General features: G+C 34.2%; 1 protein-coding gene across 4 annotated transcripts in view; it reads right to left on the bottom strand.

The window, feature by feature from the left end:
• LOC308554805 (ankyrin repeat domain-containing protein 26-like) overlaps positions 1 to 15,064 on the bottom strand; it is a 111,759-nt gene that overhangs the window by 34,435 nt on the left and 62,260 nt on the right. For 3 of the 4 annotated variants that reach the window (XM_081132337.1, XM_081132339.1, XM_081132338.1), the window contains 5 exons: positions 9,751 to 9,964; positions 7,987 to 8,170; positions 7,329 to 7,466; positions 4,349 to 5,305; positions 2,704 to 2,856 (listed from right to left, as the gene is read on the bottom strand). In XM_081132337.1, the coding sequence (XP_080988463.1) occupies positions 2,704 to 2,856; positions 4,349 to 5,305; positions 7,329 to 7,466; positions 7,987 to 8,170; positions 9,751 to 9,964 (1,646 nt within the window). The remainder of the gene's footprint in view (positions 1 to 2,703; positions 2,857 to 4,348; positions 5,306 to 7,328; positions 7,467 to 7,986; positions 8,171 to 9,750; positions 9,965 to 15,064) is intronic. The other variant, XM_081132340.1, reaches the window with a different exon arrangement.

Genomic DNA, 15,064 nt, shown 5'->3' with positions numbered 1-15,064 from the left:
CTATTAAAATACCAACAGCATATTTCACAGATCTAAAACAAGCACTTCAAAAATTTATACAGAACCAAAAAAGACCCGAAATAGCCATAGCAATCTTGATAAAGAAGAACAAAGTTGGAGGCATCACAGTACCAGATATCAAGTTATACTGCAAAGCCACTGTAATCAAAACAGCCTGGTTCTGGCACAAGAACAGACATATAGATCAGTGGAACAGAACAGAGAGCCCAGAAACTGACCCAAGCCATTATGCTCAATTAATATTTGACAAAGGAGGCAAAAACAAACAATGAAGTAAAGGCAGTCTTTCAATAAATGGTGTTGGGAAAATTGGACAGGTACATACAAAAAAATGAAACTAGACCACCAACTTATACCATACACAAAAATAACCTCAAAATGGATAAAAGACTTAAATGTTAGAATCAAAACCATAAAAATTCTAGCAGAAAACGTAGGCAGCAAAACCTCAGACATCTCTTGTAGCAATATATTTGCTGATACATTTCCCAGGGCAAGAGAAACAAAGGAGAAAATAAACAAATGGGATTACATCAAAATAAAAAGCTTCTGCATAGCAAAAGAAACCATCAACAAAACGAAAAGGGAGCCAGCCCACTGTATGGGAAAACATTTGCCAATGACACATCAGATAAAGGGTTAATATCCAAAATATATAAGGAACTCATACAACTTAACAAATGGAAGACAAACAATCCAATTAAAAAATGGTGAAAGGACCTACATAGATACTTCTCCAAAGCGGGAATACAAATGGCCAAGAGACATGAAAAAATGCTCAGAGACATGCAAAATAAAATGACAATCAGATATCATTTCACACCTGTCAGAATGGCTACCATCAACAAATCAACAACTGACAAGTGCTGGCGAGGATGTGGAGAAAAGGGATCCCTAGTACACTGTTGGTGGGAATGCAGACTGGTGTAGCCGGTATGGAAAACAATATGGAGTTTCCTCAAAAAATTAAATATGGGACTGCCATTTGACCCAGTGATTTCACTTCTTGTATTATTTCCTAAGAAACCTGAAACACCAATCAGAAAGGAGTTATGCACCCCTATGTTCATAGCAGCGCTATTTACATAGCTAAGATATGAAAACAGCCCAAGTGACCATCAGTAGATGAGTGGATAAAAGACTGTGGTACATTTATACCATGGAATACTATGCAGCTGTAAAAAAGAAGGATCTCTCACCCTTTGGGACAGCATGGATGGAGCTGGAGAGGATTATGCTAAGCAAAATAAGCAAGTCAGAGAAAGACGAGTATCACATGATCTCACTCATATGTGGACTATAATGAACAAAATCAACTGATGAACAAAACAGATCCTGAGACATAAAAGTATGCAACAGACTGAGGAATCTCAAAGGGAAGTCGGGGTTGAGGGCTTGCGTGGGGAGAGATTAAAAAAAGGACTTACGCATAAATGCATAACCAGTGGGCACAGACAATAGTATGGGGATGGGGTGGATAGAAGGTGGAGGGGATCTACTGGGGAGAGAAAAGGGACCATCCGTAATACTTCCAACAATAAAGATAAATTAAAAATAAATAAATAAAATGTGGCATTAAGTGAAAGAAGTCAGTCACAAAGGACTGCATATACATGAAATATCCAGAATAGGCAAATTAATAGAGACAGAAAGTATACTGGTTGTAGCCTGGTGCAGGGCAAAATGAGAAGCTGGTAGTGACAGCTAAGAGATTTGGAGTTTGTTTTTGGAGTGATAAAAATATTCCATAATTGATTGAGGTGACAGGTGCACAACTCTCTGAATATGTTAAACAATATTGTACAATTTAAATAGACAAATTACATGATATGTGAATTATAGCAATACAGTTGTTTTTTAAATCCAAAGGTGTATCTAAATTTAATTTTCTTAATTGTTTGTTGGGGATGTACATACTACAGTGATTTGAGTATTTCCATGCTTTCATAATATTTCTTTTTTTAATTATGTTTTTATTGATTTCAGAGAGAGAGGAAGGGAGAGGGGGAGAGAGAGAAACATCAATGATGAGAGTGAGTCACTGATCAGCTGCCTCCTGCACTCCTCCTACTGGGCATTGAGCCTGAAACCTAGGAATGTGCCCTGACCGGGAATGGAACAGTGACCTCCTGGTTCATAGGTCGATGCTCAAAGACTGAGTCATGCCTGCCGGGCACTTTCATCGTATCTCTAAGTGAGAAAAAATGAAGGATATGTCTACTTCAACCCATTTGTATAATGACCTTCCTGTACAAGTTATTCTGAAATCTACAAAATAAATAAAGATTCTATATCCGTTCACCAAAGTGAAGATAAGAAATAAAACAATTTTCTGGAACATTCCATTAAGCATTACCCTCTGATTTTATCTGGCTGCCTCTATCATGATAATGGAGATATCACTAAAAATATTGTTTAGTAGGAAAAAAAGTCTCTTGACTTCTGTGAAGAATGATACATAATTCTCACTTTTCCTAAGGGCAAATATTACAAGAAAAAACATAAAATATGAATGGCAGACTAAAAGCCAGGGTTTAAAATATAAGTGATTAAGATAATAAAATTATAATAAAATAATTACAATAAAAATATAGAAGCTGCCCATGAAAATTAGTTCCCTAAAACACTTTGTTATTTAACCAGCTATAGATGAATTGATGAGACGTGAAATTTCATACATACCTGACTTCTGCTTTGATCTAATTTCTTCTTTAATTCCTGTTTCTCATCTTCTAAATCCATACGATAACGTGATGTAACCTCCAGTGAAGCCTCTGACATAGATTGTTTTTTTAGGGTATCAGCCAGCTCTTGTTGAAGTTGTCTCACAAATGCCTGGCAAGATATTTCTGTTACTGATTTAATAAATCACATTATTATTAAATTATATCAATAATATATAACTTCACATACAGGATGGGGCAAAAGAAGGTTTATAGTTGCGAGTATGTGAAACAGAGCTTATTCTTGTATTGTTATTTATTAATCATTGTATTATTCTCCATACGCACTGCTTGTGCCCCATCCTGTTTGTACTGTTAGTCGTATATTATTAGCATAATATGCAACTGGAAACATATCACCACATATATCAGTTCACCTTCTTTTCCTCATATGGACTCATTTCTCTTGGTTTAATCAGGTTAAAGACACAGAAATTGTAATCCTCCTGCCTAATTAGCATTAGGTTACATAGACAACTGATTCATCCCCACTCTCAATTCCCCTCTCAAGAATCTCAAAGCTTTATAATGTACTGATGCCTCAAAGAGAAATGGGTATGTAGGTGGATCGAGTGGTAGTAAATTCAATACTGTGGAATATTTTCTCTCTCTTTTTTCTTTTTATCAGAGGCTTCAATTAACTTCAGGGTCCCTCATATAGTCAATCTCCTGCTGAAATCCTTCCAGTAGTTTCCTATCTTAGAAGAAATGTGAAGTCATTCTAATGGCCTTGACCTCCCTCCCTGCTACATATAAATTCTGCCACCCCTCATTAGTCTGAAATGGAGAGCTAATGCCAAATTAATAAACCACAGAGAGCTACAATTCTTTCTGAAATGGACAAACTTATCTCCAAATGATAGTACTTTGGCCTTGAAATGAGAAATATGAGCAGATTACTTGTAAAAATATTCAAAGAAAATTGTAAATAGTAGTGGAAAGATGAAATCAATTATAGTTTTGTTAAAACTCATCATATTTGTCCCAAATTATGATTTAATAAAAAGGAGATACTTTTAAAGAATTGAGAGGTCACAAGAATATATTACTTGAGACTGAAATATTCCAAATTTAATTCAAATTGACATGAATAAAAATAACATTATACCAACTAAAATGTATAAGAAGCCACTGAAGGAAAGGTACTATGAGATACAGTATCTATACTTCAGTTCATCTGGAAATCTGAAATTAACTGTCAAATAACCCACTTAATTGAATCTTAATTTCAAAATACTCACTTTAGGTATAGCATTTCCATCTATCTACTTTCTAATGGTATTAAACTATGGTGGCAGAAAGACTAAAATTATTTATCAGTATAAGTCTAAATTATTAATATCAATCTATATCTATTAACAATCTATAACTTAACCTCTTACAATTTCATGGGCAACACAATGTCTTTACTCAAAACAAAGCACCTCTTAGGTCTAATGTTCGTTTGCTGGATACACTATCTGCTTTTAAGCTGATAGAACAAACACATTTGTAATCTATATATTTTTAATATTCAACTAGATTCAACATTTAGCCATCATCAAACATCACTCCAAATTTTCTTTTCGGATATTTGAAAAATATTTATCTCTCTGGATACTTACATCTCTTTCTGCTTTATCATTTTCATACTGATACATTCTTTCTTTTAAATGATTACACTCACTGATTAACTCCTTCGTTCTTTCATTCAGCATAAGACCTTGCTTTTCACTTTCAGCTTGAAATATTTTTATGATATCCTGAAACTGATCTTGGATATTAATTACTGTCTTTTCTTTACTGTCAGCTTTGTTGTGAGCATCATCCAGTTGCTGTCGAAGCAACATATTTTCACTTTGTAGGTGAGATAACCTTTCTTCTAAGGATCCCTGCTTTCCGATGTATTTATTCACTTTACCTTGTTCCTTTTGATACATGTGTTCAATTTCCTTCTTTTGACACTTTGTTTGGCTTAGGTCTTTTTGTACACCTTCTAAAACCAATGTCCTTTCTCTGAGAGCATCTCTTGTGTGATGAAGCTCAATTTCTAGGCTGTTGAAATTACTTTCAGCTTTAGAAAGTTGTTGAGAAAGAACCTCATTGCTATCTTTTAGGTTAGACATTTCAAAATTCATTTTGTCCCGTAAACAAAACCATTCATCCCTTTCTCGTTGGAAAGCAAGTTGTAGGTCTCTTTTTGATGCCTGACATTGCTCATGATCCTGTATAGCAGTAGCCAGTCTAGACCGGTATGATTCAACTTCTGCTTCCAGTCTTTCTCTGTTTTGTTTTTCATTCTCCAGTTTAGAGTTTAACATTGTATTCTCAGCTGTCAGAACATTAAGCTGTCCATTATGTTGAAATACTGTTTTTGTTAATGTTTCCTCATTCAGTTTTATTGTCTTTTGAAGATGGTCATTCTTTTCTTTGACAATTGCAATGTCCTCAAAATATTTTTTTTCCATTTCCTGGTTCTGATTTTTTACTGTGTTTATTTCCAGTCTTATCTTGGCAATTTCATCCTGCAACATGTGGTTTTCATGCAACAGATTTTTTTCTTTTTCATAACTATCGGAAACCTAAGTAAAACAGAGGAGACTTGTAGCTAATACTCATTGAAATGACATACAGTATCATGATATCCTCTGAAATTAAAGAATAACGTATATGTTTATGTAAGTGGATATCCCACTGGAAAAAACAGAATTGGATCCAATCCTCCAAATTTATACAATTCCTCACAGTTAAAAAATTTAATATAAGATGATGAATCCATGAAAGTAAAAACAGAATCATAAGAGATTTCTTAAGAGTCTCAGAATTGGAAAGGTTTTTCTCTGACTTATCACAAACCCAGAAGGCATAAAACGAAAGATTAATAAATCTGCCTATATTTAAAAAATGAGTGTACGGTCTCAGCCCTGGCCAGGGTGGCTCAGTTGGTTGGAGGGTTGTCCTGTAGACCAAAGAGTCATGGGTTTGATTCCAGGTCAGGACACAAATCCAGGTTGTGGGTTCCGTCCCCGGTCGGGGGTGTGCAGGAGGCAACTGACTGATGTTTCTTCTCTCTCTCTCCTTTTCTCTCTCTCTAAAACCTGTTAAAAAAAACTTAAACAAACCAACAAAACCCCAGGAAACAGAAAGGTTCACAGGACTTGTACTAGCCGGCGGAAATCTTTAAAAGAAAAAAGAAAATAAATAAATAAAAATTGACTGTACAGTCTGAATACACAGCTACCCCACAGTAAGAGTATTAACCCTGCATATATTAGGATAGATTAAATTTCCTATAATTCTTTTTTTCTGAGACTATTCCATAGATATTCTACTTTTCTAATACTTTCATAGTCAGTTATAAAAACTACCTCTACTAATAACTGATCATCTAGGCACTGTCCTAAGCACTTCCTGATACATCAGTGAACTTATTCAGTTATCATAATCTGGAATGGGGAGGTTAAGAAGATAAGCAAGTTCAGGATTTTCTCCAGGTCTTTTGACTCCACAATTCCTGCTCTTGCACCAATCCACAGTTTTTTTCTAGTGTGAATGTAGAAAAACAAAAGCAGCTTTATGTTTCAAAAAAGAAATGGTAAATAAGATAACATTCATAGAACTCCTCTTAGAAAAGTATACGATAATTTGTTGCTGCAATAATTTTTATTTTATCTTCATGATGTTTAAAGTAGTAATACGTGTGAAATGGGGGAAAATACACTGGACTACTTTACTAGGAATAAAATACTTATCAATAAAATATCACTAAGTATATATTATGGCATATCATTGTCTTCAAAAGTTCCTTGTACTAAAATAGGATACTATTTGGAGAAAACTGTTACTTTTCTTAAAAGAAAATAACACCTAAAATACGGTCTATAAGCTGCCTACGCTTCTCCTCCTCGCCATCAGTGGAAGTAGAAGCTAGCCTCTCTGTTAATGTACAAAGGGTATGAAACCACTGCTCAAAACTGGAACCTCTGTTGTTAGGAGCAATATTTTTGAGATTATGGAAAGCTCATCAATTGCTATGGGAAATATTAAAAGCCTTTCTGTGCAGGAGGCCATAATGAATGTCACTACTTCACTGCTGAAGACAAATGTATTTGAATTAAGAATATCATTTTATCCAATGGATCAAAAATGCCACCCATTTAAAAACTGAGTTTACGGTCTGAATATACAGTGACCCCACAGTAAGAGTTTTAACTCTGAATATATATGGTTGGAGTAAAGTTCCTATAATTCTTTTCTCCCAAGAGCATTCCACATATACTCTACTTTTCTCATAGTCAGTTATAAAAATTACATGTGTTAATAACTGATCATCTAGGCATTGTCCTAAGCACTTCCATATACATCACTGAACTCATTCAGTTACCACAATCTGGAATGGGGAGGTTAAAAAGATAAGCAAGTTCAGGATTTTGTGTATGTGTGTACACACAAACACACACACACACACACACACACACACACACACACACACAGAGATATATGCTTTAAAATCCTCTATATTTTCCATATGTATAGTATTGGTTTTATAAATATATACACACAAATACATATTCACATTCATTTGGAAGTGAATAAATAAAATACCTCAGAATTCATTTTCTTATGAGCTACTTCTATCTCCTTTCCTTTGCAAAGGTGATTGGTCAGAATTCCATCTTGTAATATTTTGGCATTCTGTTCTTGAGAAAACTGCCTTTGAATGTCATTTCGCTCTTCTACAACCTAGAGACACATTACATTAGGTTTTTGAACTCATAGCATTAAAAAAAAGTCATAAGCTTAAGAGCAGAACCTTTAAAAAAACTGTTAAAAGGAGATGGCTTTTTTAAACACAAGGATCTTATCTACCATGGAAAATTCAAATTTTAATTTAAATCACAGCTAAATTTGTCAAAGAGCAAAAATATATGACCGCAAAATAAAATTTCTTTACAAGACATTTGATGACTTCTATCGCAGTCTCAAAGCAACTTAGCCTGTATGTTAACACTTTAAAATGCCAACATGAATGTTTATGTTAATGGTTAAGCTCATTTCTTCATTTAGAAAACATAAACATGGCATTTATTAGATGCCAAGAATTTCAATAAATTAATAGTTTTAATTATATATGTCACATTTTAGATGAGATAACATTTTTGGATTGTTTTAAAACTAAATAATATACATTAAATCAAAGGGACATTAGAAATATTGATGATATACTGTAAGAAATAAGAACGTGTACCAAAGATAAGTTTACCTGATTTAAATTCTTTTTTAAAATCTTCAATTCCATTTCTAGTGTTCTAAGAGTGGTTTCAAGTTGTTGGTTCACTTCAACTTCTTTAATATATTGCTCTTCTTTTTTTCTTAACTGCTCCCTAATTTTGTCATATAACAGATCAGTATTTCTTCTCTTCTCTTTTTCTTCTTTTAAGGTAAATCTGAAGTTAAATGTACTTATCTTAAAACTCATTTTATTAGAAAATAAAATGTTCATTTTATGATCTGGTCCTACATATGCTGGTTTATTATCCTAATTAAATTCCTATGTTCTTGCATTTTTGTCCTTGCCAGGTCTCATGTTTTTATCTCTCACTTCAATCTCTTCCAAAACATACATATACTTGAAAGGCAGCAATGAAAAAACATTCCGCTACTTAGTACACTTTAGTCAATAGTAACTCTGGCAAATATTATAGGAAAGAAAATCTGAAATTATTCAGTAAAGGTAGAATTGAAATTATCCTTTTTCCACAGTCATAATTAATCTTCTATTAGGACAAATAATTTAGTTACTAACTAGAAAGAGAAGTTGTTGTTTATAAACAAGTTTATACATTCACTAGAAATAAAATTTCAGCTTGACAAATCATACCCCTAAAATGATTTACAGTGGAAGTCAGCATCTGCAGATGTTTTTTACAGAAAACATATCTGCTGACAACTATAATCCAAGACTAGTCTAGGGAGTTGATTATCTATTGCTCTACACTTTTTTATGTTTCTTTCTTTTGTAACACTTTTTTTAATATATATTTTCACTCGAGGATATGCTTATTGACTTGAGAGAGAGGAGAAGGCAGAGAGAGAGAAACATCAGTGTGAGAGAGAACATTGATTGGTTGTCTCCCACATGTGCCCCGACGAGGAATCAAACCCACAACCTAGGAATGTGCCCTAGGAATCAAACCCGAAACCTTTTGGTGTATGGGACAAAGCTCCAACCAATTAAGCCACACCAGCCAGGGATCTTTTGTAACACTTCCAACTTATCTAGTTGTTCATTATTTACATTGTAATTCACTCTAAATCCCCTTATTAGAACAAGATAGAATTCATATTAAGTCAACAATAAAGAGTGGTATGTACTTTCAATAAAGGCCTTTTAATTAATTTTATCTATGTACAAGAAAGATGCTGAATAAGCTAATCAGTCATGACTTTCCATTTTACTTTTCACTCCATGCATATATTTAAACTAAAACTACATCAGTCTTTTTTTAAAAAAAAATTGTGTCTCTCCTGAGAAAAATGGCCGTTTCCTACTCTGTTGGTGGGAATGTAGATTAATATGAATTGAGAACAATTTAGAAATATGAATTAAAATAATTTTTTAAAAGTTCTTACACATAATCAAATAATACTTTATTAAAGAATTTATTCAGAGTATGTATATAAAATGTAGAAACAGACTTATGTAAGAGACATTCCTGGCAGCATTAACTACAATACACAATAATGAAAAACAACCAAAATTCAACTTGTTAAATAATGAGATTTCCATATGGTGGACTTCTATATGGTCATTCAAATGACATACAAAAATATACTTTAACTTATTGCAAGAAGTATGCACCACTAAAAATTGCTATATTATTTCCAAAAATGTCATACTCCACAATACTACAGAAGTGGTCTTCCCTATAAAATCTTAGAAGTAGGCAGTTACAAAACTTGTCCTACATATTTGTAGAATAAAAGTAAATATTCAAATATTTCTTTAAACCAAGTTGTTCAATACCTCAAATTGCAGAGTTCTTGTTCCCATTCCACTTTTTGATGCTCTAACTGTGATTTCATTTCTTTTGTTTCTGATAGCTCCTTTTGTAGTCCACTAACCCTATTTTCCATTTTTTTAATTTTTCTGGTAAGTAGTTCACAGTGATTTTTTCTAAGTTCTATTAATCTTTCATACGAAAGAACTGCATCCTGGATTTTCAATAAACTAATAGAATCTGCATCAGAAAGAAAAAAAGTAGAAAAATATGAGTATTTTTTGTGTATAAAGAACTGTGCATTTTCACACCCATTCATACCTTGAACAAATATATGTTGGGTACCTACAGTGTAAAAGACATTATACTAAGCTCTACAGACAAAACAGACATGACCCCTGGCTCTTGTTTAGCTTAAAGTCCAGTAGAGGAGAAAGAAAAATAAAATGATAGTTATAAATTACTATAGTAAGAAAACAGAGTTCTATAATCACATAACAGAATCTGATCTAGACTGGGCCCGGGGCAGATTTCCCCATGAAGAGATGGCTACACTGACAAATGGAGGACGAGCAGGAAGCAATCAGACAAAGGGAAGGCGAGCTTTCTAGACACTCCACAGCACCTGCCAAAGTTCTATGCAATCTGCTTCTCGCAAGATGAAGTGACAGGTACTGATTTACCTTCCTACCTGAAGCAAGCAAAAACAAAACAGACAAAATACATTAAAAACTTATTTTCAAGACAACAGACTTCGGGCAGTGACAGACAATGATTCCTGAAACAAATGAAGTGAGCCTAACAAATGTCTCAGCTCACTGCCTTGAGAGAATTTCCAGGCCACAACGTAGGGAGAAGGAACTGAGGTGGAGTTCACCAGGCTCCTTGAGTTAGGTGGTGAAGCTGAGGGTCTGGTGAAACCAAGGCAGGTAGAGATCACAGGTCCAAACCATGGGGAGGAGGGAGCAGAACAGAAAAAGAACCCTGGAGATCTGCAGAGGGTACTCAGCTGAGTAATGAACAGTGCATACCTGTGACGAAATCATTTCAGACCTGGGAAAACAAACATCTGAAAAGAGTACAGGAAACAGTGCCTGGGGCTCACCCAGCACCAGAAATAGTATCTATTCCCATTAGCCAGGCTGAAAAGAACTCCTAACTCACAGGACAATGAACAGAGCAGGCAGGAAAGTCTGCCTCAGTAGTAGGGCGTAATTAGCCCTTGGCTGAGCACTGCTCTGGATTCACCTAACATTCACAAGAGGAAGACCAGAAAGGATCAACCTGTTTATAAACAACTTAACTATATCCAAAAAGAAATCTCAAAAATATATGTAGAGACATGGAACCTATGTTTTAAAAATCAAATAGCACTTATAGAGATGTAAATTATAATATCCAACATGAAAAATACACTGGATGGGAATAAATGCATATTAGAAATCGCAAAATATAAGATTAGTAAATTTGTCATCAGTGAATTGTGAGAGAACTTAAATGGCTCATGTATAATTCCCCAAAGAAGCAAAAGGAAGGCACAGAAAATACTTGAAGCAACAATGGCCAAAAACTTTCTAAATGTAATGAAAAATATAATCCCACAGAGCCAGGACAGGTCTGGATAGGACAGAAGAAATGGAAGTATATTACTATAATCTTCTTATATTACATATGATGTACTATAATATTATTTGAAGGTAGAATGTGATTGCTTAAAGTCATTTACCATAAACCAAACACTAAAATAGCAAGAGCTATAGCTAATAAGCCAAAAGAAATACTACTAAATCATAAAAATTACTCAATTTAAAAGGAGACAGAAAAAGTTGAAAAGAGGTACAAAGAGTAGATAAGTCAAACAGTATGTAGTATTCCACGGTGTAAATGTCCCACAGCTCTTTTATCCACTCATCTACTGATGGGCACTTGGGCTGTTTCCAGATCTTGGCTATTGTAAATAACTCTGCTATTATGAACAGAGGGGTGCATAAATTCTTTCCGATTGGTGTTTTGTCATCCTTAGAATATTATTCCCAGAAGTGGGATCGCTGGGTAGTTCCATTTTTAAGTTTTTTGAGGAAACTCCATACTGTTTTCCATAGTGGCTGCACCAGTCTGCATTCCCAACAACAATGCACATGGATTCCTTTTTTCCACATTCTCACCAGCACTTTTTCTGTGTGTGTGTTTTTTAATTTTTTTATAAATATGTCTTTATTGATTTCAGAGAGAGGAAGGGAGAGGGAGAGAGAGTTGAAACATCAATGATGAGAGAGTCATTGATCAGCTGCCTCCTGCATGCCCCCCACTGGGGATGGAGCCCACAACCAGGGCATGTGCCCTGACTGGGAATCGAACTGTGATCTCCTAGATCATAGGTGGCTGCTCAACCGCTGAGACATGCCTGCCGGGCACTGTTGTTTGCTGATTTATTGATGGTAGCCATTCTGACGGGTATGGGGTGATATTTCATTGTAGTTTTAATTTGCATCTCTCTAATGACTAGTTACGTTGAGCATTTTTTTCATATGTCTATTGACCATCTGTATGTCAGATTTTAATACCATTTACTCTAAGTGATAGAACAAGTATGCAGAAAATCATCTCAAGTAATCATGGAATACTTAAAAAATACTATATTCTGGGTCATAAAATAAATCTTAATAAAAAGAGTCAGTCAAAAGGATTTACGTCATATAATGTATGTATCCTGGCCACAAAGCAGTCAGATTGAAAATCTGTAACAAAAATATCTCTGGAAAATATTCAAATATTTGGAAACTAAGTAACATACATGTAAATAATCACTGGGTCAAAAAGGTAATGAAAGCCCTTCCACGTAGATTAGTTGGTTTGAGTGTCGCCCTGATATGATAAGCTGGTGAGTACTACCTGATCCCTGGTCAAGGTACATACAAGAATCAACCAATGAATGAGTAAATAATTGGAACAACAAATCGAAGTATCTGCCCCCCTCCCTGCCCAAAAATCAATTTAAAAAAAGGTAACGAAAAGAATTTGAATTGAATGAAAATGAAAACAAAATATTAGATTTTGTAGAAGGCTTTTACTATAGTACTTACATAAAAATTTACAGCAATGAATGTCCACATTAGAAAAGAAAAAAGGTCTCAAATCATGACCTTGGCTTCTACTTTAAGAAACTAGAAACAGGAGAGCAAATTAAATGCAAACCAATCAGAAGAAAGGAAATAATAAGCATCAAAGACAAAAGCAATAAGAGAGAAAAGAAAAAAAAGAATAGAGAGAAGTCAATGAAATCAAGTGTCTTCTGAGGATCAATAAAAGTAATAAACCTCCAGCCAGGCTGATAAAGAAAAAAAAGAGAGAAGACACAAATTACCAATATCAGAAACCAGAAATATGACATTATTATAGATTCTATAGATATTAAAAGAATTACAGAGTAATATTATAAAATTTATGTAAACAAATTTGACAATTCAGATGAAGTGAATCAATGTCTTGAAAAACAGAAATTACTAAAGCGAAAGAACAGATAAAAGAATCTAAAGTCCTAGTTAAAGACCTTTCCAAAAAGAAAATTTCAGGTCCAAATGGCTATCCTGGTGAATTCTACCAAACATTTAGGAAAAAAGTAATACCAATTCTACACAAACTCTCTCAAAAAATGAAGAGTAGAAATATGTCCCAACTCATTCTCTAGTACTCTGAAACCAAAACCAGACAAAGATGTTATAAGAAAGAAAACTATGTCATGAGCAAGGAGGTAAAAATTCTAAACAAATCATAAGCAAATCAAATCCAACAACAGATTAAAAGAACTATTGTCATGACCAGATGGGGCTTATTTCCCAAATGCTGGGTATGTTTAACATTCAAAAGTAAAATAGGATAAAGGGGGGTCAAATACATGCTGATGGAAGGAAACTAGACTTTGAGTGCTAAGCACACAATACAGTATACAGAAGTGTTATAACATTGTACACCTGAATTTTATGTTACTCACCAATATTACCTCAATAAATTTAATTTAAAAAAGATCTTTCCACATCAGCTCCAAAATTTTTTTTTTTCAATTAAAACATAAAAAACAAATCTTATAATCACAGGAAGAAAAATTTTTCATTGTGAATCTTTACCTACCTCATATATTATGCACATTACTCACATTCCATTATGAAAGTCTACTAATTTTGTTGACTATTTCACTAAGAGTACAACTAAATGGATGTTTGTAAACCCCAGTGTGACCAATTTACTACTGACAAAATCAAATTTAGCTAATCATTCATTCAAAGACTATAGCAAATAAGTTTGTTTTTGTTTTGTTTAGGAAAGACTCTTTCAAACTGGAGCTATTAATCCAGTCTCCTACCAAGTGAGAGAAAAATATTCTTTTCTTCTGAGCTGCGTAGTCCCAAATTTGTCTTTAATAGTAGTTACAAGTGGGTAAGAGGTTTCTTTTGGGGGTGATGAAAATGTTCTTACATTGTGGTGATGATTGTACAACTTTGTGAAAACACTAAAAACTACTGAATTGTACTCTTTAAATTGATAATTTGTATGGTATATAAATTCTATCTCAATAAAGCTGTTTTATTCATTCATTCATTCATTCATTCATTCATTCCTCACCTGAGGATATTTTTTCCATTGATTTTTCTTTTTAGAGAGAGGAACATTGATGTGAGAGAGACACATCGATTGGTTGCCTCCCGCACGCGCCCCAACAGGGCTGGGATGGAGCCTACAACTGAGGTACGTGCCCTTGACCAGAATAGAACCCCAGACCCTTCAGTCCTCCGGCTGACTCTCTAACCACTGAGCCACACTGGCTAGGGCAAAGCTGTTTTTTTAAAGTAAAGAAATCAGCTGTTATTCACCATACTAATAAACCATGTAATCATATTAGTAGGGGGAAAAAGGCACTGGACAAAACAAGTATTCCTGATAAAAACTTTCAGCAAACTAGAAATACAAGGAACCCTCTTCAATATGATAAAAAAGATCTATGAGAACTCTACAGCTAACAACATAGGTAATAGTGAAAAGCTGAATTCTTGCCCTAAAGGATCAGGAACAAGACAGGAATGATTGCTTTTAGTCCTACTCAGCACTATACTAGAGGTTCTAGCCAGTGCAATTATGCAACATAAATAAACAAAAGGCATCCATATGGGAAAGGAAGAAGTAAATCCATCTTTATTAGCAGACGACATGATCACATAATAGGACCCAGCAAACTCCCACCTGTGGGCCAGGTTGCTTATTTTAGTAAATTAAATTTTATGGGAATATAGTCATGTCCATTAATTTATGTATTGGGCCAGGTTGCTTATTTTAGTAAATTAAATT

Source organism: Miniopterus schreibersii (genome assembly GCF_964146895.1).
Source record: "Miniopterus schreibersii genome assembly, chromosome: 1".
NCBI lineage: Eukaryota > Metazoa > Chordata > Mammalia > Chiroptera > Miniopteridae > Miniopterus > Miniopterus schreibersii.
This window is presented reverse-complemented; position numbering and strand designations above follow the sequence as displayed.